General features: G+C 45.4%; 1 protein-coding gene across 8 annotated transcripts in view; it reads right to left on the bottom strand.

Annotated features, from left to right (window-relative positions):
• Nucleotides 1–24846, bottom strand: part of ANKRD11 (ankyrin repeat domain containing 11) — a 248330-nt gene that overhangs the window by 35637 nt on the left and 187847 nt on the right. For 6 of the 8 annotated variants that reach the window (XR_012906623.1, XM_075939844.1, XM_075939840.1 and 3 more), the window contains one exon: nucleotides 14694–14832. Coding sequence is in view for 7 of the 8 variants with exons in the window: in XM_075939844.1 (XP_075795959.1) it covers nucleotides 14694–14832 (139 nt within the window). In the remaining variant the exon portion in view is untranslated. The other 2 variants (XM_075939843.1, XM_075939841.1) reach the window with 2 other exon arrangements.

Here is a 24846-nt window from a genome sequence, read left to right as displayed (position 1 = left end):
CAGGGGCAGGAGGTTGGGTGTAGAAGGAGATTCAGGACTGGTTCATGAAGCAGGTTCTGGCTGGTCACTGTTTAACTGAGACTGCTTCTGGGTGGTGAAGCAGTGGGGTTAAGGCTGCTTACTCCTGCCCTTGGACCTACACCAATCCTGAAAGCAGCTGGCATGCACAGCAATGGCTCCATGTGCTGACCTCATCGACAGGCACTGAGCTCACAGCTTCTACTGGCCACGGTTCCCCATTACTGATCAATGGGAGCTGTAGGAGGGTGTCTGCAGGCAAGGACAGCATGTGGATAACGCCTGTTCTGCCTCTCTCAGAGGCTGCAGGCACATGCCAGCCATGTCCAGGAGCAGCAATCCCCACAGGGATAATTACTCCAGCCATGGCAGGGTCAGCATTTTAGAACTCACTACTCAAAGAATTACATTTAAGTGTAAGAGAGAAATGAAAAATATGAAATGCAGAGACCAATCAAAAACCAAAAGTAGCCCAGTTTGCAAGCAGTAAAAGTAGCAGCAATAAACCCCCACCGTGTTGGGTCAGGAGATGAGAGTGAATGACAGTGTGTGTTTGTGAGAATGACGGACACACAGTGTGTGTGAATGACAAATTTGCATTGCCAGGCTGCCTCCATCCCCTTCTCTCTGTGTACAGACAGGGTACAGAAGTGGGGAGAGGAGGGACACCCTGATATCAGTGGCCCCCTTCTCCCTCCCACACCCTGCACAGCAAGCAGGAGGCTCCGGGGGGCAGCTCCAAGGCAGAGGGCAGGAGCAGTATGACAGTGGGTAGAGAGGAAACTGAAGTGCCAGCGCTTGATAGCTTGCCAGCCAAACCAGTAGGAGTCACCTGTCAGAGTTCCAAGATCTACTGGTAGATCCCGATCTACTTGTTGGTGACCACTGCCCTAGCAGCACCACCCCCACTGCAGTGCAGAAGCTCTGTTCCCCCTCCCCCCACATTCTGATAGGGAGAGAATGGGGGAAGAATGAGGGGAATATGGGGAACTCTGTTAGCTACCCTTTGGCAACTCCTTTATATTAACTACGATGAGGATTAGATGACACAGCAAAAACACTTGTGCCCTCTCTACAATGCAGTTTCCACTGTGACCGCCATTGCAGAAACATGCTCACACATTTTCCCTGTGTAAGTAAAACGGCAGTTTACAATCTAGTTGCTGTACCCAACCAAAGCAAACACACCATGGAGCAAGAATGAATACAGCACAGAAGACTTCAAAGGCACATCTCCCAAAGACAGTTAGACTAACCTGGAATGATATCGCAAATGTGGCTGTCAGAAGAAAACACTGTTCAGAAATGCAATTTTACAAGATAATACTTTTTTAACGAGCTGCTTGGATTGCTTATCTGAAATGCAAATTATTAAGAATTTAAATACACTGAAATCTCGTGTAAATGCAGAACTAAATCCTCACACTGTTCAAACACACAAGCAAAATGAAAGTGCCAACATAAAAACCATTACACTTCCAATGAAGCGAACTGCAGCTCATTGAAAGCCCCAATAAATGTTAGCCTTTTGCTGAATCAGACTTACACAGGCACCTCTCAAACTTATTACACATATTAAAGTTCTTTTTAGCCTGGGCATTTAGGCTTTTCGTAGCCAGAAACTACTGCCACTGAAAACAATACAAAAGCAGCGAGGAGTCCTATGGCACCTTATAGACTAACTGAAGTGTAGGAGCATAAGCTTTCGTGGGCAAAGACCCACTTCGTCAGATGCATGTAGTGGAAATTTCCAGAGGCAGGTATAAATATGCAGGCCAGAATCAGGCTGGAGACGACGAGGTGGATCCAATCAAGGAGGATGAGGCCCACTTCTAGTAGCTGATCTGGAGGTGTGATCAGCTACTAGAAGTGGGCCTCATCCTCCTTGATTGGATCCACCTCGTCGTCTCCAGCCTGATTCTGGCCTGCATATTTATACCTGCCTCTGGAAATTTCCACTACATGCATCTGACGAAGTGGGTCTTTGCCCACGAAAACTTATGCTCCTACACTTCAGTTAGTCTATAAGGTGCCACAGGACTCCTCGCCGCTTTTGCAGATTCAGACTAACATGGCTACCCCTCTGATACTTGAAAACAATACATAACACATATCAGCACTTCTTCAGACTCCCCCACTGCTTTGAGTTAAAGGGTTAAGCCTGTTTTCTGCTGCCCAGAAGAGTTCTGGAAAAGTGAACTGAGTGCAGATGCAAGACCTATAGGTGGCCCGAAACCAAATATGTAAACAGGAAGGACGGGGAGGAGGGGAAAGCTGATTAGAAAGGATACAGGATGTGCTGCTACTCTCTTGCAGTTTGGTTTCAAATTCTGAATCTAAGCAAGAAAGTTGGACTTAAATGAAGCAATAAAGGCTATGAACTGGCTTCCCTGCTCCAGATCTGCCCAGACACAACACAGCTACAACTGTGGTTTTTATTTAACTGCTCCAGATACAGAAAATCTTGACTCAAAGTTTGCATAATTTCACTCTACAGGAGTTTCTGCACTTGGTGAAATCTATTTCGTAAATCTTTACAGCAATATTCAGGGAAGGAAGAGCAAGACTTTCACTTGGCACCTACTGCAGTAAACGAGGAAGATTGGGTTACACTAACGTGTCTTAGCAAAGGCGTGTTCAGAAAGCAGGCCCTTTTAAATGTGATTGCACCAATGCAACCATCCTCTTTCACAACAAGAAACAAGATCCAGACATATTTCAGTTTGTTTCCCAGATGGGAAGGAAATACAAGCTGATGCAGAGTGAGTACAGAGGAGTGCAGAAACGAATCTGCAGAGGAGTTGCAATAAGACCAACTTAAAGGAGTAAAATGTTTGTGATTAAAACTGGCACCCCACTAATAGCGAAGCATATTTAGCCAACTCCCACCTTCCGTTCACCTATGCTTGCGGACACTCCTTTGCTCCCTGCTTTGACTTTCTACAAACACACAGAACAAAATCTCATTCCTCTCTCGCTGTTTTGTCTAATTCAAGGATTCTCTTCTCCTGGTGCAGACACTTAAGTCACACTGACATTAATGGGAGCTTGACACAAAGAATTCAGAGTGTGAAGACAGCTCTGCCTGCAAAACGAAAAAGAAAAAAAAGCAGTTCCCTAGCTATACATTTCTTCAGCAAAACTAAAAGCTTTAGGTGAAGCCCCGAGCACATTCCTAGGGCAACAAAAGGACCCCGGTGGTTCTTGTGCCCAGAGGAGATTTCAGGTCCTACAACACATGGCTTTAGTGTAAAGTACAAGCCCTTCACTGTGGAAAGCCTGTAGGTGCCTGTGCAGAGGTCTCGCAGCACATGCGGTTTCTAGAGGAGGTAGTCATGGCTCAGCTGTTGGTGTAGCACTGCAGGCAGGCATAGTACAATGCAGGCTCAAGCCCAGGCCTTAGTCCAGGTGGAAAGGAAAGGCTGTGTGGGAGAAGGAGGAAGGTGGAAAGCCTTGTACAGATTTTTGAGGACATTCTGAAGCCTGGCAGTTGGTGGCGAAGGAAACTCCAACTCAGCGCCGCTCTGGCTCAGTTTGCCAGCACAGCACCCCGTCCCCTGGAAACACACGACTCCGGGTAACTAGCATTTGAACTGATTAGACATGATACAAGCAGATAAGGTGGCATCCCGAGGAAAAATCCCACTGTCCAGCAAGCCAGGCATAAAATGCATGTTTCAGCACTGTGCTGGCTTTGCTAACAGTGTATTCCCCAGACATGCAGCCAAATAAAGGCTCAAAGGGAATAAATTAGAATGGTACAGACAGCAATGGAGAACTTATTAGGCCCCCGAGAGAAAGCACGAGTCTCTTACTTTTCTTGTCCACAGCACAGCACGCACACAGTGACTCATTTTTACCAGGGAGGATGCAGCACATAAAAGGTTTTAGTGCTTTGGAAAATGTCAGTTCAAATAAGAAAGGAAGGGAAGGTTTTACCTGAGCATAGCCAGTGAACAGAAGGAGGGAGAGCAATACACAGATCAACCCACACCTCTGTGGACAGGCCAGGGTCAGAATCTAAGGGCAACGTGCACATGGCAAGACAAGGCAGCTAAGAAATTTCAGACTGGGGAGGACACCAACAGGGTGCCGCAGGTTAAGCATCCAGGAGCTCAAAAGGGGCAGTAGCACACACACAGCTCAGACACACAAGGGGCAGCACAAGGAGAATGGGCTGGAAGCCAAAGGAACGTCTTGTCGCAATGAAAGAGTGAATAAAATGAGCAGGTAGGACAGACATGAACACAAGACAAGCACAGCAAAAAGAACAGTCATGGGACCAAAACACAAAGAGGAGAAAGTCACATTATCTGAGTCTAAGACAAGGAAGAGGCTCCTTTTTATTGCATTGCATTTTATGCAAAAGCTGCATAGCCAATGATGCAAATGGATTACAGGATACAGAGAATGGAGATGGACGCCTGACTTATCAGCCAAATAAACTCATGCCAAAAAGGAAACAGCAGAAGAAAACGAGAGGGGAAAAATTGCAACAGTCTGTTCCAACAGAACAACAAAGAGGTCACTCGTCTCTGCCTCTACAAAACAAACAGATCTGGGATTACTTCTTAACCCAAAAAAGACACAGTGGCCACCAACAGAAATTCATTCCCACACCAGCTAAACTGAAAAGTGTCCTAGATTTAAACTGTGCTGCAGGAAAGTGGATTGCAGGTAAATAACTGCTCTAATGAGTACCAAATTAACCCAGATGCATTACAAAATCAAGTGATCTTCTAAAACAAAAGCCTGACCTGCAAATCTGTATGCTTTTGGTCAGCCCCACATATGTCAGTGGATCTACAGGGCCGGGTCCCATTATTCTGGTTAACTTTAAAAGGAATAACTCACTGCTAAGAGGATTTGATACTGCCTAGACTAGACACATTCAAATATCAGGATAATTGGCAGATCTGGTTTAAACCAGAGACATCCTTCAACCAAATGCATGAAAAGGCATCTCAGCTGAAGTGGCCATTTGCTGGTCCCCCGAGTAAGAAACTCATGTGAAAACACGGCCCCTGGTGTTAAACAATAATAATTCAGGATCACAGATATTCCAGCTTCCGGACTTCTTGTTCATTGTGAAGAACAGAGAGGAGAAATGGAGGGGAGAGGAAGTACTGGGCAGAAGCTTAATATGACAGACAGCCCATCTCCACCCTACCTGGGAAGCTGGAGGCAAGGCAGCCTGTGAAAACTGCTGATGGGAGTTCTTACATCAAGGAGCAAAAGATTTTTGGTTCACAGCCCCTCTCACCAGCTACACATATTTACATAGGTGTTTAGATGGGAGCTGAGCAGTGGTGTTTACCAGTTTAAATACACTGTGCTACCATTATGGGGCCCAGCTAGAAAAGAGGAAGCTTGGACACTCACACTCACTGGTTGCTTGGGCTGTCTTAGTTAAGAAAGGGCCAATGCAGCACAGCCCCACAAAGCCCCCAGCTGAATGCACTACACTGAAGCTAGCAACAGAAATGCATACAAGTAACAATTTCATACACAGATGCATTTCTGAGTGAGCCAGCAATTTGGTTCTCACGGATTCCCTAGCCAGCTAAGCCACTTGTGACTAACATGGCTGTTCTCAAGGGAAGCATTTCTAAACATCAGCAGCCAGTTAGGCAACCCAACAGTGCACATATTTCAGGAGGAGGGAAAAGTGGATGGTTTGAATCATCGGATTCATCAAGCATTTCCAACCCGGTAATTAGCCTCACACAATATTTTTAAGGAGTAGCCTGAATGAGGCTGGAAAACAGTAACATCTTTTAAAGCTCCAAGGCCAACGCCTGCTTACTCATGCTAACCCCATGCCCTACAGCAAAGGCTCCTCGCAAGGCTAAAGCTGACTGAATTTGACTCTCTTCTCTCAGACAGACCTTCGAGATCTAAAAGACCTGAGTGTTTAAATTCACCTTGACTTCTTTGCAGCCACAGGCAAAGCAGCACTAGACTCCCCCAAGCACCTCAGGGAGGGGGTTTTGTAGTATCGTGTAGCAATGTAAAAGTGTAGTCGAATAGTCAACTACTCGCATTTCCCTCCGCCCCAGCAAGGGGGAGAGGCTCATCCATGCCGTGGCTCTGCCTTTTAAAAGTAGTAAGAGCTGCCCAACTCTTAACACATTTAAAATGCAGAGGCGCAGTGGGGGACCTGGCATGGTCCGGGGCTGAAGCAGTCGCAGCTCATGCTGGGTCCTGGACCTACTCCCACTGCAGCTCTGCAGTTTAAATATAGCAGGAGCCAGGCTGCCTGCATGCCCAGCCCAGCTCCTACTACATTTAAACCGCAGAGCCGCAGCAGCCCCTTATCGACTAATCGTGTACTCCATACAAATCGTACCGCATACACGATTAGTCATTTACTTGCTACTTAACACCCTTAGTCAGGTGTTGCTTTGTAGTGCTTTACTCAGAGGAATGACACATAGATGAGGGCTTCAACATGGGGTTCTTAAGAGGGTAGGCAGCCTCCTTACTGATATGCTGAAGGAACTATGCATCGAGGCTGGGAATGTGGCCCCCAGCGGTTTGTAAGGGGAGGGATGTTTGCGAGGAAGGGAAAGAAATGGCCAGGGCCCTCAGAACAAGCACGGGTTGTTCACTCCTCTCCCCCAAAATCCACTGGGAGGAAAATGGCTGAGCCGCTACAAGAGTCAGACACTGGAGGGGCCTTGTGACCCACATGCTCCCCTTCCCTAGGGACCGGCATCAGACAACTGGTCCGCAGGGAGTTGAGAAGTGGCCCACGTTCAATGCAGGACTTGGCCTGTCTTTCCTTACGGAGGTAGAGTTTTTCTGTGGCAGTAGGGAAGTGCAGTGAGGAAGGGCCTTACAGGAGGGTGACTATGAGACATGACTGGACACAAGGAGGGGGAGGGGGAATGCAATATCACAAACTCCAAGAGGTAAAAACCATGATTCAAGGACTCAAAATCATCTACACAAAACTTAACAGAAAGATGAGATTTGGCTTTGTCTTCTTGTTTCTGAGCCTTTAGGGTCCTCTGGGGTCAGCTTCAAACTTCTCTTCACACCCAAAAGGCCTGAAACCTGCTGACTCCAGCAGCTAGGGCTGTAGGAACACCACCAGGTATTGTGGGAGCTGGTTTACTTTTGTCAAATTGCTTATTTTGTGTGTGTTTAATGTGGTGTCTGGACTGGGTTTTTTATTTTGGGGGTGGGCTCCAGGTGCTTCTATGATGTAAGAAGCACGGCCTCCCTCACACAGACACTGTCAGAAAGCAGTGCCTACCCAGTGGTAACTCTGTTGCCGCTACAATGATTAAGCAACACAGAGGGGCCCTCATGCTACTAAACCATGCGTCAGTCATCCCCTTTCCCAGCCCAAGTGGAGCTGCTGAAAGCAGTAACTGCTATTGTCAGAGGCAGAGCATGGTCTGGAGCGGCAATAGAGGAAGGTAGGTTTGAAAGGCACCAACAGATCCTGCTCTGTCATTAGGCGCTGCTGCTAGATTGACAGCTGAAGAAGCAGGTCAATGATCAATTCTGGACTGACGGCTCTTGGGGCAGCAGTTTTGAGATTGCCACCCACTGGTTTTAAATGACATTCTGCCTGCTGGAGATTCCCTCTGTGCTTTTCATTCAATGCGGGACTCCCCTTTCCTTCCCGTCTCAAGCAGCTGTGATAGGTTGCTCTGCCCTGGGAAAGAGATGCGGCACTGCACCTCAGAAGTTGCTGGGCCAAGCCACACATCCCATAGTTTCTTTGGGGGGTGTTGAGACTAGTTAATATTTGTGATCCATTCTGAATGCCCTGTGTTTTAGATGCCAGATCAGTGAAAATCTACATTACTAAATGTGTTTTTCAAAAAAACCTGGAACTATTTTCCTCTCTACAATGAAACTTAAGTGTTTTGGGGACTTTTTACTACACAATGCTGCTGTTAAAGTACTGTTGGAGGTGTGATTTTATATTAGTTTAATCTGTTTCTGTTTCCAACAGTGAAGCTGCAATACACATTACAATAAATCAAAGGGATGTGTAGAGGCATAAGACCAGTGTGTGTGTGTGTGCTGTATTGCCCCTGTATTTTTAGTTTATAACCAGTTACCAAGCTCCATATACCTTTTAGCAGCAGCAGTGTCCATAAACAGACTGAACAAAGCTTGCAAAGTGCACTTTGATCTGTTATTCTTGCTACTGTGACTTGGTCAGCATTGAAAATATGTAATAAAGAACCTTGCTTCTATAGATTCTGAACAAGACAGAGGAGAGAGGTGAAATTAAATGAGGGGGTAGGAAAAAAGTTTAGACTTGCCCTAAGCAACTGTCCCCAGACCCAACAAAGCCTGCAGAACTAGAGAATATGCACAACTGCCCGGGAGGCAAAGCATGAATTTTTTTTTAGACTTAGCATAATCCTTGCCTCACTCCTGTAGACTGCAAAAATGGGGTTTATTGATACACCAATAAATCGCTCTGGATACCAAACAATACTTCAGACACTGCCAAGTTTGATCACAGCTTCTATGCTGTGTTCCGACTTAGGTTGCTCTGGGGCTGGAATAAAATCAGAGCATTTCAGAAGGTTTTATTAAAATACACCCCCTGATGATCCAGGATCTGGAAACTATAGCTGTACTTTCCAACTGCCAGAAGCCATGGTCTCAAGAGCAACAGCCTTAAATCTCCAAGTTAAATCAAATTTGTTTTCAGTAAAATCTAATGTAAGGAGTGTTCTGTTCTAACTGTGCATTTCACAACCACTTTTAGCATCAATACCAATCCAGCATAAGCATTTGTAGAGACTGGTGACAAGACACTGCACTGCTTGCTACATGAATATATTTAGGAACACAGTAAGTATACAACTTCGTAATTAAGAGTCTGGTGCCTTTGAGTCAGACCCATGACTCAGGCAGCAGTTTATTGCAAAAACTGCACATGGGCACTGGGAAGAGAACAGCCAAGAATTTCATTTCTGTATTTCTAAAGTTCAAGTTACCAAATGTTTGAAAAACACCAAGCCTTTGTTTTCAGCACAATGGAAGAGGTGCTCCAAACTGCAAGATTTGGCACCTGTGGGTAAAAGGCTACTTTTATTCTCTTAGCTTCTTTCCACACAACATCATATACTAGATATATTTGCATATAAACTGAAAAACGTAGGTTCTCTTGACCACTTCTGGGTGGGGGAGCAGTTTAAATGCAAGTTCAAGGACAGCAAGATGAGTGGGAAAGACAAGAGTCTCTGGTAGAGGCTGCTCTCCCCAGTGTGGAGGTTGTAACATACATGTTGTAGGAGTTTTAGGCTCCTGGTTAAATTTGCTCGGTTTTAAAAAGTACATACAGGCAATATACTTGAATAAGTGCATGGGACCTTGAAACCAGGATTTTTATATCTAGAAGCCATTTTAGAAAGGCTTAATACCGGACCTACTGTACCAAAACTGTACAATTGAAAACAATGTTTGCAAAGTAATATCTTCCATAAACCCTGCCAAGAATGTTTAAGTAAGTGAACAAAACCCTCTGTGTGGTATTCTAAGTGCTTGGTTCTGAGACAGGGCGGAAAACATCACGTTGGAGGAGTGGGGGCTGGGTTGCAAGTAGGAGAGATCAAGAATGAAAGTGCTTACTTGCTTTCTTTCCGAATACATCAGCATTGCACAGACATGACATGCTTCCCAACAAACTCAAAGAGCAGGCTGCAGGAAGGAGGGAAGGAGGAAGCGCACGTGATCTACTCCGATTCAACAGCACCCACTGCAATATGATTCAGGGATCAGCACAGATGTCTCCCTAGCAAATGAACTCTCTTATTGGAGATGAGGGAAGCTGCTTTGTTGGCAGCTAAAAATGCTGTTGCAATGTAATGCACTAGTGGACAGAGAACAAGATGACTGGAAATCAACTGAGGTAGCAAGATCAGGGCTGAAGGAAGGAGAGCATGGACACACATAAGTCTTCACTTAGGCCAGACGTAAGTCTTCACTTAGCCAGACGTGGACAAGATACGGCCCGTGGGCTGAATCTGGCCTGCCAAGCTGTTTGATCCAGCCCACAGCCCGCCTTGCCACATCCCCAGGCCAATCGAGATCCAGGGGTGGGGGAATGTGTGTAGTCATTCACCGTTTAAAGCAGCTGGTGGCTCCTTCCCCCTGCCAGGGGTGCTGGCACCTAGAGGGAACCACCAGCCATTTTGAACAGCAAATGATTTTGCACACTCCCCTGGGCCCCAGGTCTTGATTGGCCTAGGGATGGGGTAGTGCACAAAGTCTCCTTCCTCTGCTGGGGCACATGACACCTAGAGGGAACCGCCACGTTCGCCTGAGGGCCTGCTCCTTCTGGGGCAGAGCCAGCCCAGGGCCGCGTATCAAAAATCCTGAAGTCCCGCCCCCATCTCCGGAAAAATTATTGCCCATCCCTGACTTAGGCTATGTCTAAACTGTGCTGTTTTAAGATATGAAACGTAGTGAGCAAGAATGCCAACAGAATCAAACCACCCAATGGGGAGGGGCAGCTTTGTTAGCAGGAAAGCGTCTCCCACCATTCTGAAAAGACAAACACCTGCCTACATAGCTCACGCTCTGCACAGGCACACACGAGCAGGCAAACAGACAACGCTAGAGACAACTATGCAACAATACCTAATAATGGCTGCTACTAATCAGAACAGAGGCACCCAACTGTAATTCAAAGTCACCTTCAATTTAAACGAGAGAGTTCTGAACAATGGCTATTGTAAAGAGTACTCACACCTACTGCCAAACAAAATGTACCATATTTACTTTACCCAAAGCTGGAAGAGAAGTACTGGAGAAGATAACAGACAGACAGACTGTGGCCAAAAAAGAGGAGTCTAGCAGGAGGAGAGAAACACCTGTCCTCTTAATTTCAGTTCCCACATGTTCTGGACTGAATTTCACATCACAGTCATGAACGCGCACATACAACATCATGTATTGAATTCTAACAAATAGGGCTCCCTTATAGAAATGCACTGACGTCAACCCCGTGACTGGCTTTGCTAACTAAGATGTTGCAATCCTACTTCCCACAACAGTTGAAATCAAAGTTTAAAAACCCCTTCCTTCCTCCCCTCCCCCCAGCATTCAGACAGATTCTGTCCAGAGAGAAACAGGGAGGGTGGCTGATGGATGTTGAGTGTGTGTGGTGGACGACCTATTGTTCCAGACATGAAAGGCCAGACTCTCAGTGGCTTGCTAGCCAGGAATTTGAGTGTGCACTGTCCCACGTGTGTGATTAGATAAGTACCTATCTGGGCACATGAGTTTGGGGGCACATTTTGGGGAATACACAAGCTAAGTGGCATAGCACACATGCAAAGACTGAAACACCTGCCTATATAGCTCATACTGCGCAGACACACAAGAAAGTCACCCCCTAAAATGGGACCGAACATCTCAAAACGTACTGCAGAGTGTACTGCCCTGGGGCTGAGTGATGGGGGGTAAGACAACAAGCTATTTCCACTTCAAATGTCTGGTTCTATAAGTAAAGAAAAAACACGGCCTGCTCTTGCTAAGCGTTTTACTCGTACTGCACCATCTACCTGAAACTCCCTGCTCCCGGCCGGTGACTGAGTCACTTCCTCTCCTGGTCTCTGGGTTGTTAGAAATTCACCCACACTTTCTCAGTACATGAAGGGTGTCACTGAAATGCACTGTTGAGAGACTGAATTACCATTTTACAGCTCCTGCTCCACTTCCTTACTGACACAGGACAGCCATTTTGCTGTGTGTGTCAGCCCATTCAGCAGCACCCCAGCTACTCAGGCGAGACATGTCTAGGAGCCAGACATGACATTTCCCGTCCTCATCAGCAAGGACCAGCTCTGCAGGAGAAGGGGGAAGGTGTGCCTGGAGGAGGCATCAGTCTCATGACTGTAAAGGGGCGGAGTTAGAGACTGCTGCTAAATAGCCATTCTGTAGGCAGCAAGAAAATGGGACTAAGGAAGAATCTTGTGTGCAATAAACTGGCAACAGGAGGTCCATCATACTCCCCTCATTAAGGATGTTAAGTATTGGGTAACTGACTAATGGCATTTTGCATCGACTATTCGATTAGTTGCTAAGGCACCTCCGCCCTAGGGCTGTTGCTACACTTCAAAGGCGAAAGCGCCGCATGGAGCCTGGAGGTTAGGGCTCCACGCAGCAGTGGCGCTCTGAAATGCTTCAAGGAGCCTGGCACCAGGCTCCTTGCAGCATTTCAAAGCGGCAGTGCCCCATGGAGCCTGGGGTCAGCTTTCCCCAGCTGGCCCTAGGCTGCACATGACGTTTCAAAGCAGCAGCGTTGCATGGAGCCTGACCCCTTGAGCTCGAGGTCTGGCCTCTAGGCCACAAGAGGGGGGAAGTGACTAGTCAACTATCCTGTTGACTATCCAATAAGCATTTGCTTATCAGATAATTGACTAGTCCTTCACATCTCTACCCCTCATCTGTTTGTCTCACCTCAGATTACAGTCTGGCTGCAGAACCAAGGCAGGATGGTGATGCACAAGACAGAAAGAGCCAAACTTCTTTTTCATGTCCCAAGAGGAGTTTGAAGCACCCAAAAAAATAGCCTTGTCTTGTAAACTAAGACAATTACTGCTCTATGCTACTGAAAAATAAATGCAGAGCTCCACAGTGACATTTTAATCATTGTTATGGTCACATTATCCTTGAAATAACCTACAATGAGCTTATGACTCACCTTCTTCTCCCCCCAAATACACTGCTTGAGAATTTAAATGATAAAAAAGGCAGCAGCAAAGGTTGTCAGGCTTAAATCTCCTTCCTTCAGCTGTTCTGGCCACATTGGTCAGAGACTCCTAAACTCATTCAAGACAGACACAGCCTAGCACCCTGGGAATACTCAGATACATTGGTCAGCCAGCCAAATACTGTCCAGAGGGTCCGCAACTGCCTAGCTTTGAAAATGAGTCAAGCTAGCACCTTTCCAGAGCAGTAACATGATTTGTTCTCAAGTGTCCAGGGGATGCCCTCTCTCTCGCAGCTTCCTGTGACCTCTGTCACAGTCATTCCATGATGTATTTACTCATCGATATGCCAAGAATGCAGAAACAACAGTTCATGACTCGACACAGCAATCAGTTACACTTTAACAAGATAAACTAACTTTTCAAAACTCTCTAGAGCTCTGCCGCTGAAGAAACTGCCATTCAGCACCATGAAACCCATCGTTGGCTATCCCCAAACAAATCAAACAATCGATTAACCAACTAAAAAATTCCCATCCATTAGGCTAGCAACATGGCTCAGAAAACCCTTGGATACTCAAAAACCAGCCTTAAAACTTTTAAACCAAACCAACTCAGTCAACAGCTCAGGACACTGACCATGTGACACAGACTACACCTTGTTATATCACATTCTGATCCTTGTACTTGGGAACAATGGACGCAAAAGGCTCTAATCACTTTGCACAGAGGTGGAGTTGTATCCTCGTGCTTACTGTATCCCCCGAGCCTTGGGATGTAGAAGACTAGTCCTACAGTTCAGTTACATGCAAGGGATTAGAGAAAATGGAAAACACCTCCTAGTATCTATTACAGTGCAAGCAGGGGCTCTGTGCAATCTGATCTTTAAGAACTCAGATGACGGAGTGTAGTAGATGTCACTGCTAAGGAAGTTTTCTTGGTACTCCCTTTACCCATTTTGCCACTCTTCTCTGTCCCTCCACAATCTGTACTGATTTCTGGTGCTGAAGTGACTAGGACTTCAGTAGCGCTGAATGATCTGGGATGGTGGCCTGTCTTATGCACGGGCAGCCAAAAGCCACACTGGCTTTGCTTTGCACCATATATTACAACCTCATAGCTGACCTGTAATCCCCAATCCCCCCTCCCCGCTAGTTTTACTACGTGCCCAACCTTACCATGCACCTTTCAGATTGTTTTCTCCCAATGCACTAACAGACATTTTTACAGACTGAATAATTTCATTTTTTGCTCAGATTATTCTTGTCAGATCTCCCAGTTTTGTATTATTTGCAAGTAAAGTAGCAAGCTAATATATTCTTCTAGACCTTTAATAAATATGTTACACAAAACTGGGGTAAAAACTGACTAGTTGAAGGAATCACATCTCCACCCTCAACTCTATAGCCATTTATTTATATTTCTCCAATCAGTTTTACGTTCTTTTGACAGTACAAAACCTTTTTATCTGTCAGACAGGATGGCCCCGTAGCAAGTGTGGAAGTCAAATTACAGCAGAGTGTGCGCAGACATGTGAGCATATACAGATTATATAGACACACACCAATGTATCATGTAACAGGTTGTTAGGACAAATTATATTTGTCCCAGCATTTAACAAGTACTGACAGACTCGGTCCTTCATCCTCAGCAGTCTAAGCCTCAGTTGATGAGCTGATTTAACTAGCAGCTGAATAGGACTGATCACTAACCAGCCACAGGAAGAAGTGTTTCTTTTATAATCCTTTTGTTGATTACATTAAATGTATCACTAAGGTAAGAACTGATCTTTCTCCATTCCACCCTGGCTATCAGACTACAGGGAACACAAAATTCAACTACCTTCTTGTGGAGGTTTAAATAATACAGGAAAAGCCACACAGTCACTTAAGGACAGTTTTTGCTAGGGTAAAAATGCACTCGCCACTTCCCCAGCCCCAGAGACCACATTTAGGTGGTGTGGTACTCTGACTCCCTTACCTGTATCCGAGTCTTTTTGATCTCCATTTGTTCCCACAGTGAAAGGCAACTTCCGTTTTGTAGCTCTCTCTTTCACCTCCTTGCCACCATCACTCCGGTCCAACTTTGGAGTCTTGGTTAGGGAAACTTTATCTTTATCCTAGACAGGAAAGAGAAAAGATGTCACAGAATCTCTCCCAAGACATCTGCCACGATGTCTTTAAGGGTCCGAGTCCGGGCTTTTACACTATTTCGGCTGAGCTATTACAATTAGCCAGAGAAAACGACCTTGTCACAGAGGGGTTTTCCTTTTCCTACAGCAGACCCAAATTGGCCTTGCTTTTCGTGTTTTCCTGAAGAATGTGTCGCTGATAAAGTGGCTAGAATGGTATGAATGAAACTGTTAGTGCCTTCTTTCTGCTGGTTGCTTCACAAGGGCACATGTCTAGATCCTTTTGTAGAGAGGAAGGAAATAAATACTTTTTTGGTGGCAGAAGTAGCCTCCCACTTCTCTGTCCCAGAGCTACCTGAATAACAGGCAAACCTTTCTTCCGGCTGAAGGTTCGACCCACAAACTACTCTGTGCAATAGTAGGCACTAGACAGAAGTCTCTTTCCTTGGACTGAGCTAGCTGCTTCTGAAGAACAAGCAGTTCAGAGTGAGGCACTAACCCCGGGAGAGACACAGATTCACTCCTGCCTCATCTTCCATCAAGGCAGCAAGTTGTACTGCCACCAGACCATCAGCCCAGCAATAACCTAGTCACATTTCTTAATTAAGCTAGAAGAATCAGCCACCACTGTTAAAACACGGATGTAAACACATTAACAAAAGATCAATGTCACTATATTTGTGCAGACAATGTAACAATGCGCTCTTACTCTCACATATAGGTCTGGAAGGATTTGATTTGTATCAGTAAATGTGGCTGAATGATTTCACTGTACACACAAACCAAAGGAAAAAATATTTTCACTGATGATCATAAAGGTTTACTGATAGGCCAAGAAAGAAAAATGCTGCTTGAGAAATGGTTAGTGTTTGATATAAGGGTATTTACTTTGTATTTTTTGACATGTCATGTGGACAATTTGTATTTCAATTCTTATATAGTTTTAGATTTTTGAATCTCAATGTCTAATGTCATTAAATAATTATGTGCTCCCGGTAAGCTGTGTGCTTGGGCAGCCATCCAGGAACAATTCAAATGTCCCCCAGCTGATTAGCAGAGCGCTCAGAGTTGGCAGCATGTGTTTCTAGTGGTGGTGCACATCTGTGCATGCCTTGGTGCACATAAGAAAAAATTATAAGGAACATTTCCCCTTCAATTTCCTGCAACTATAAAAAAATTAAATTAAAACTCCCATAGTTTTGCATAATAGAACATTTACACTGATAATACACTTTAAAATGTTTTAATATAAACATTGATGTCCATCAAAATAAAATAATAATAATAATAATAATAATAAAATTCTGCCAAGCCTATAGCTAAGTGAAAGGACCCAGAAAGGCAGAGATCAATCACTTTACCAACAAGGCCTGGTATTCTACCTGGCAAAAAAGCCAAGATGCTATTGCAGAAGAACAAGGAAGATCCATGTGGCAAAGGGACACCATGCTGTGGTGAGAAATTAGCAGCCCCATTTACAGTCAAGATGGAGTTGTTATACTAGCACTTCCTGTTGTGAGATCTGGTTCTACACAGAGAAAGAAACAGGAAGTGCTAGTGGTAAGTCAGTGTTATTATTGTTGTTTTTTGGGTGTGCCTGTGTGTGTTAGTTTTGAGCAACTATCTTCATTTACTAGATAGGGTTTTCTAACCCTCATCAGAATGACAGGGTGTGAGGACAATGCACCCAGAGCACACCATGGGCAGGGGGAGATCTTCCCATTGAGAACCAAAACAGTTTTAAAGCCATTCCCTCTCCATACTGAGTGAAGGCTTTCCTTTGCCACATGCAATGTTTCCTGAACCAGGCTGACGAATAATCTGGCAGTTGATAAACCTGCTAAAGTTACTGTCTGTTTACGGGATCAGTACTCCAGCCAGACAAAACGGCCTGTTCTGTACATATCAGCATGGCACTGCAAAGCCCCAGCACAGCCCTTGGGGGAGGAGCTCTCTGTCATAACAGAAACAGCCCATGTGTCCCATTGGCGTAGATCTCAGCTCTAACTTTCCCACCTCAACAAATTACCTCAGATTCTCCACTAGAATCAGTGATATCCTACTTAATAATGCACAACAACAAAATATGTTTCTGGCTTGGTGTGTGCATAGGGAACAGAGGAGGGGAGCATCCTCTAGAGAAAGAGGTCAATACACTTCTCAGTCTGAACAGCTTGAAACATCTGCTAGACTTGTATGCAGCTAGTTGGCCAAGTTCAGTACCTGGGAGCCTGTTGACCACCTCTACCTTGTAGCTACCAAGAATTACTACAGAGGACTCAGGTCCCACGGGCAAGCCAGGGAGTTAGAAACGCATGGCGTTTTTTCCCAAAGAGTTTACTCACTAATGAGCACAGAAATACCCCGAAGAAAACAGACTGAGTGTGTGCCGCAGTGTGCATGTGACTATGGGTGTATGGCACAAACTGGATGTGTGAGACAGTGAATCAGAGTGTGCGCGCTGGCTGCTGCTGGGTAAGTTTCTGAGAGAAGTCACGTGCTGTCTCTAAGGGAAATCAGTCCTGCTCTGTTGTCTCCCCTCCCCTCCCCTCCCCCTCTCCCTGCACTCCTGAGTCACTTACCATCCATGCTTCATACTGGAGTAGCTCTGCTGTAGTTCCTGCTCCCTGCTCTGCAGAGATGGGGTACAGGGGCAGGGGAACACCCTGATTTCAGCCCTACCCTCTCCCATCCCTCCTGTCCCCTCCTCCACTCTGCACAGCTAGCAGGAGAATCCTGGGAGCAGCTTGGCTGCAGGATGGAGCAAGGTGGAAGGGGGGGGAGGGGAGGAGAACAGCTCTGATAATCAGCTGGGAGAAGGGGTCAGAAAGAAATAACCGGAGGACTGGATTCGGCCCCCCAGCCTGATTTTGCTCATCCCTGATACAGATGGATGGTTGAAGGACAATTTCTAAATCCTGTAGTCCAGCAATATCAACTCAAAATGAACATAGTTTTTGTAATGGGATAGTATTATATACATGAAGGGAATACAACAGCTGGGGATGCGCTATTTTCCAATATTAGCCTGTGTATTCCTGGCTTTTTGTTGAGGTGTTGAGATTTTACAGGGTTAAGGTCTTTTTTTAAACTTCCAGATGGGAGCAAATAGCAGAGAAACAATTAAGTGGAGCAGTCAGAAGAAACAGGTTTGAGGAAAGACTTAAGCATGTCTACATAGCAGTTTGACATGTCAGTGGGGATAGATTGGAGTGGGCAATAATTTTTAATGGGGGGGGGGCCACGCCAAGATTTTGGATAAGTGGTCATGGGCTGCACGTCTGTGTAGGGGTGTGGGGTCTGGGACAGTGGGTGGGGTGTAGAAGGGAGCTTGGGATAGAGGACTAGGGTGCAGGAAGGAGTGTGGGGTCTCAGAGGGAATTTGGGTGGAGGAGGGGGTTATGATCTGGGGCAGGGGTTTACGGTGAAGGGTCCAGGAGAGGTTAGGGGTGCTGGAGAGGATTCTGGCCTGGGGGAAGGGTGTAAGAGGGGGTGCAGAGCTGTGATCGGGGGGGAAGAGGTGCAGAGGGTTTGGGTAATGACATGGAGCAGGGGAATGGGGTGCAGGGTCAAGGAGGGCAGGAAAGGATTCTGGCCTGGGAAAAAGTTGTGACCTGGAGGAGGTGGGGAGAGGGGACAGAGAATGTGGGTGGTGGCCTGGGGCAGGTAGTTGGGGAGAGATAGGGGGTGGGATGCCAGAGGGCAGGCTCTGGCTGGGAGGTGCTTACCTAGGCAGCATGAAGGGACGAGACATGTGTAAATTATCTTCACTTCCTTTGTATTTGAGAATTGGTTTATTCAAATTTAGTGTAACACCTTTTAACTCTGCAGCACTGCTTTAAAGGCAAAGCCAAACTGTCAATTTATTAACTTAAGAGTTTCAAGATTTTAGCAAAAACTAGACCTTAAATCTTGTTAACCTTACTTTTTAAATCTACTGAATGCAATGTTAACATTTGAATTAATAAAAGAGAATTTCAAGAACCCAGACAAAATAATCTAACAGAAATTCCCTTGTTAATCCTCCCCTTCCCCCACCAGTGACGCTGTTTGTATCAGACTTGTAAGATCCAGGCAGACAGCTTACTGTGCCAGCAGAGTCATAAGACTACCTCGTCACTGTGTGTACACTGCGCCTTCCTCCTTCTCAGTGTTATCTGGTACTGGCTCAACATGCCGCTTAGAAAACTATGTTTACTCCAATCAGCTCATTTTATTTGCTTGTGCTTAAGCTATCGCCAGTCTGACCAGCCCAGTGGCATGCAATATTAAAGCTGCATTAAAAACGCTAGGCCTCTGTGATGCATGTTCCAACCACAATATTGGGACCTTAAAAATAGATTTAGGAGCCAAGGATATTTTAAAAGTTAAGCTCCATGACCCACGTCTAACAGCTCTCCAGCACAATCTCTTCCTGCCTCTGCTTTTGTGGTTAGAGGGAGCCAGTAACAAGCTTTCAGAAGAGGGAGTGTATTACTTAACACTTGGAACCAGAAAAAGGAGAGCCTTGTACAAGATAAGAAACAGACAGCTTTTCCTCACTGCAGAAGTTATCAAGGTGCCAGAGAAAATTCAGAGCAGCCAAAATACACGCCCGACCATTTTGTTTAAATGTTCTGTTTGAAAATACTTTTGTCTTATTTTCTGACTTGTGAATAAAAATAGTTCAAAAAACAAATGCTGCCATGTTTTGTGCCAGCTACTATTCTGAATAGATCAGAAGGCTCACAAGGTCGGGACAGGTATTAGTTTACATCTGTCATGGGGAGAGGAAGAGACAGCCAGAGATGACTTGCAAGCACAAGCTATAGATTATTCCTTGGTCCATCCAAATCGATAATCCAAATGCACAGTAAGCAACTGCATTCTTTCTACAAACAGGGTAGTTTGCCCTTTTCATCCTCCAGAGACATCCAGGTTGATGTGTAAGTTCAAATACTAACATTGCAGCACTACAATGGGCTAACAGGAACATTTTTACGTGTAAGGGATTCTCAGAAGGAAGACCTGCTGACATTCCCTGGAAAACACTATTTAGAAACATTTATATTCACACACTGGTTCAACCATTTTGGACAGCCACATGGCCTCATTTGCTAGGGTTCAGAACAATCTCATAATAATATAAGACTGTAAGCAAGTTTCTCTTTTCCTACTGCTCATTTTTTAAGGTACAACTTGAGTGCTGCATCAAGACTGCTCAATGTAGAAATGATGGCGCAAGCCAAATGAGTTAAAGGACTTTTCATAGCACAAATCAGTAACCTGCAGCACTTTGCACTTCTTTGAAAGCAGGCTGGAAGAGTGTTTCAGTCCCCTAGTCAGGGCCCCAAAGTGCCCAAGAGTGGTATCACTTCTCAGTAAGATATCTACCTCCTGCCAGAGGACAAGAAACTCCAGTCGTAACCCACATTTCTAAGATGACACTTTCATGGCTCAGTCACTTCTGGGCAGCAGCAGTCTGTTCATTTTATACTTTCAGGGACTGGGCCGGGAAATGCAGATAATTTTCCGTTAAGCAGAGAGGCTACAAATAACGCTTTCTTACACCTTGAGGTATGGGTCAGGGATCTGGCTAAACCCTTGGCAATGGAAGCTGAAACTTCCTATATACAAAGTACTTATGCAACAGGCATCTGAGATCCCTGTTGAGAACTCCATAATGCACGCAACAAGGGACCAACTGAACTTCATACAAAAACCAGGATTCTTTCACTGAAATCTTAAAACAAATTTCAGAGGGAAAAAACCCATAGTGTTCCCACTCCTAACGAAAGTTGGTAGAAAAAGCAAGATGACAGTGTTGCTGGACTTGCACCATCTCTTCAAAGCTCTGTTACTGCCTTTCAAATAGATAACTATTGAAAATTGATACTTTAGAAACTGAATTTCATAATCACATTTTCAAATGACAACATAGTAAATTAATCTGAAAATTACTCTTGTGAAAAGATTTAAAACATTCGCCTATTCAAAATGTATGGTCTAGCCAATGATGCCTGTCTTACAAATTATTACAGCACATTGGTAACAAACTTAAACATAACTGAACAACAGGATGCGAAAAAGCTTCCCCATAATCAGAACATGTCAAAGACTAAAAAGTGTCAGAACTTGAGAAACTGAAGCCTATAAAATATGCTTACTTTAGCGGTTTAAATGTAACATGTATAAAGAAGTACTTTAACATATTAAACTTGTGGAACTCACTGCTGTGGGATACTGGTAAGATTTACTCCAGGGCAAGAAAAATTCCAGTTGCTCTGCTAGCGTTAAATATGTGAATGTTAAAAATGTTCACGCTTTTGGGCACAGTGATTATTGGCTGGGACCTAGAAGAACTGTCCCCACATGGTATTCTACTGCAAAGTTAAGCATATATAAAGGCATGACCAGCAATTTCTTAGATCTTCTTTTTGGGTGACAAAGCCAGAGTTATCTTTAGAACATGTTATTTTCTACTGCAAATATTTCTAACTAATTATGCTGACGTTGATACAAGTCTGCTTAATTTAGACAAGCAAATAGACTAGCTCTCTGATAAGGGTCTGTCACATACACATAGTCAAGTTAAAGGTAAAATGACAGGGGGTAGATTAAATTCAGAATACTGATAACGTAAGCCTGCAAGCAGCCATTCTGAACACCAAGTACACATTTATGACATGGCTCAGTAATAGTTTTGTTTTTTTTACTTATGGCACAAATTGAGTCCGCTTGCTGCAGTTCAATTATCGTGTGTTTTGGTCATTTAGGCTACCAACTTGTGCTACCAAATCTCAGTTTTCATAAGAGGAAAAAAATTCTTTATATCTTATAGTTGCAAAAAAGACGCCAAGGCATAAATTAAGTGCAAAGCAATGCTAAGGAATGGATTTAGGTCCAAACTCTTCCTGAACTACTGCCACCCTCACTCAGACTTTACTTAGACTAAACTGCACTAAAGTTGCACTTCCACTGCACAGTTCACAACACTGAATCACTTTCCATTACCAGCTAATGGAAATCCCCAAAGCCCTTTGTGCTGCAAACTAGATCGACAGCATTTCTACAGTAAAGAAAAATAAGTAGTGAGAACCAGCATTTAGTGCAATCAATACAACGGGTGTCCATTTAGCGGGTCTAACGAAGACCTGCTAAATCAAAGGCAGAACACTCTTTAGTTGACCCTAATACTCCAGACCTTTGAGAAGAGTAAGATAAGTCAATGGGAGAGCATCTCCTGCTGACACAGCACAGTGAAGACTCTGCGGTAAGTCAACCTAAACTACTTTGACTCCAGCCACATTATTCACATAGCTGGAGTAGTGTAACTGAGGTGGACTTATCCCAGTAAGACAAGCCCTTATAAACTGGACTGGCCATGTCAAGTCTTCTCTGAAATGCATCAAAGTGTCAGTTGAGGGAGGGGGAAGATGTCACCTGTATCACAAAAAATAATCAATAAAGAGCATATACCTTGACAAACGGAATATAGTCAAATGTTCAGAATGGCAATACTAAATTCAATTCCCGTTAGGATAATTATTTGTATTGTGGTAGTACCGACAGCAGGGGTGGGCAATGATTTTTGATGGGGGGGGGGGCACTCCAAGATTTGGAAAGTGGTCAAGGGCCACACTCTTTCATGTTATTAATGGAGGAAGTGAGGGTGTCTGGGATGGAAGTTGGGTGCAGAAGGGCGCTTCAGGTAAGGGACTGAGATGCAGGAGGTGGTGTAGAATCTGGGAGTTTGGGTGAAGGAGGGGGTTGTGTCCTGGTTCAGGGGTGCAAGAGGGATGCAGGTTTTGGATTATAATCTAGGGAAGGGGAGAATTGTGATCTGTAGAAGGGGACTGGGGAGCAGAGGGTTTGGGTTATGAGGAGTAGGAGGGAGAGCAGAGGGTTGGAGGGAGGAGGGGCTGGGGTGCCAAAAGCAGGTTCTTGAAGGGAGATGTTTATCTGGGCAGCTCCCAGCCAGCAGCCCACCAGTTTAAATGGGAAATGAAAGATTGTGCCTAGGGTGGGGGCAGCATGCAAAGCCTCTTCCCCCAGGCTGGCAGCTTTCAGAGAAGCGCACATGGCCCTGCAGCTGGCTTTTCTGAGCTGTGAGGGAGGCAGAGCAGGCAGGAAACCTGCCTGAGGCTCCCGCTGAGCCATGGACTGGATCTGGTGGCTTGGCCAGCTGGATTCAGCCCGTGGACTATGTCCTGCCTGCCCCTGGCCAAAATGGATTCTGAAGGTCACTGCAGAGGAAACTGACGCACTTGCCCCAAAGCATGTGGAACGGGGACAAAGAATTCTCCATCACTGCCAATGGTTTTGAAAGCAAGACTGGAGGCTCTATTTCATGCTCAGCTGTTGGACTTGAAGCAGGAATTAATAAAGGGAAGTCCTATAGCTCATCAGGAAGCCATACCAGATGATGACAGTGATCGCTTTAAGCCTTAAAATCTAGGGAAAACATGGCTGTTTCTCGAACGCAGGCTTGGGCATTAATCTACACAAACGGTTAGCGCCTGGCAAGCTGGGATATAAATCTCACTCAGCAGCTGGCAGCACCCAAATGGCTTGGGTGAATCCTGCTGTGGTACACTGTAAGTTGCCTAATACACTTTGATCTCCTCAGCTTTGAAGCAGGAAGTCTGGAATGCGGATCTAAAGACTACAGGAGAGGTCATATCCAGGCTGTGTCTAAGGCCTGGTCTACATCTAAAACCTAGGTCAATCTAGCTATGGCAACTACAGATCTGACAACTTTACCTCCCGAGAGGGCCTGTTCAGCCAATCAACAGCCCATAGTCACTGCCCGATCGATGGGAGAAGTTTATCAACCTAGCGACTGCTTCTCAAGCGGGCGACTTTGCAACAGAAAAACCCTTGTAGCCCTTGCAGTGTAGACAAAGCCCATGTCTTGCAGAGTCCTTCAGAATAACATCTCTAAGACCCTGCCTTTCCCACCCACACAGATATTATGCTCATTGAGGCTCTTCACCTTACACTGATTACTAGAATATCCCTCTCTCTGGCCATGACAAACACAAGCTTGTATTGCTCATAGCCGAGTAGAATGCTGCTGGAAAGATTGACTTCCTCATTTCACTGTTTGGACCATGTAACTTGCGTCCCTTCACTGGCCCCTCTTCTCTCTGGTGTCAAAGAGAAGCTGCCTGTTTTCACTTTCATGGCCTATCCCCACGCTACCTGTCACCTTGGATGCAGTGCTGAAAGGTCAGCTCTCACCATCTCTCAAGCCCATAGCAGCCTTTGTAGCCCACCTGTTACATTTTCAAACAATCACCCTCACGCTCTCTCCCACGCTGCCATGCACACTTTGGAGGAGGCTGCCCAGAAACATCGGCAGAACTAACTCGTCCTCCTTCAAATCTCTCCTTAAAACTTTTCTTTGCTGTGAAGCCTACTAAAGCTTGGCTCTTTAAGACGGGTGTGCTAAGACCACAGCCTGTCATGCTGCCCAACATCATCTCTTGGTTTCCTTATGTTCCTCCGTCAGTCTATCTGCATCCATCGGCTGCTTTTTATCTTATACTAGACTGTACACACTCATTGTGGCAGGGACTGTCTTTCTGCACTGTGTGTGTACAGTCCTAGTGTTGGGAGGTTGAGGTCCCGGGCTGGGGCTCCTAAGTGCTCTTTTTTAGTCTATAAATTGCTACCAGACCATTTGTTGTTTTTTCCTGTAACAGACTAACTCGGCTACCCCCTGAAGCCCGCAAACAACAAAGGCAGGTGTGCTTGAAGAAGCCTCCATGGCGAATTTCAACCTGAAACAGCTGCTGCAGCTGCGGCGCCAGGCCTCACGTTTCAGAAGAGCCCAAGAAGCACTACGACGTGTGGAAGGTGAGAGAGCAGACACGCCCACTCCCTTACCAGACCGCTCTCCCTGGCGGAACTCAGGAGAGATGTCTCCACCAGTCAGAAGGAACAACCCAGGAGACCATGTTTTCAGACACATCCTGGCCACCAGGGTTTGAGGCGGATGACAACTCAAGGCTGCTGACA

Source organism: Pelodiscus sinensis, chromosome 12 (genome assembly GCF_049634645.1).
Source record: "Pelodiscus sinensis isolate JC-2024 chromosome 12, ASM4963464v1, whole genome shotgun sequence".
In the NCBI taxonomy this organism is placed as follows: Eukaryota; Metazoa; Chordata; order Testudines; family Trionychidae; genus Pelodiscus; species Pelodiscus sinensis.
Note: the sequence above shows the minus strand (reverse complement) of the source record. Positions and strands in the feature narration are given on the sequence as shown.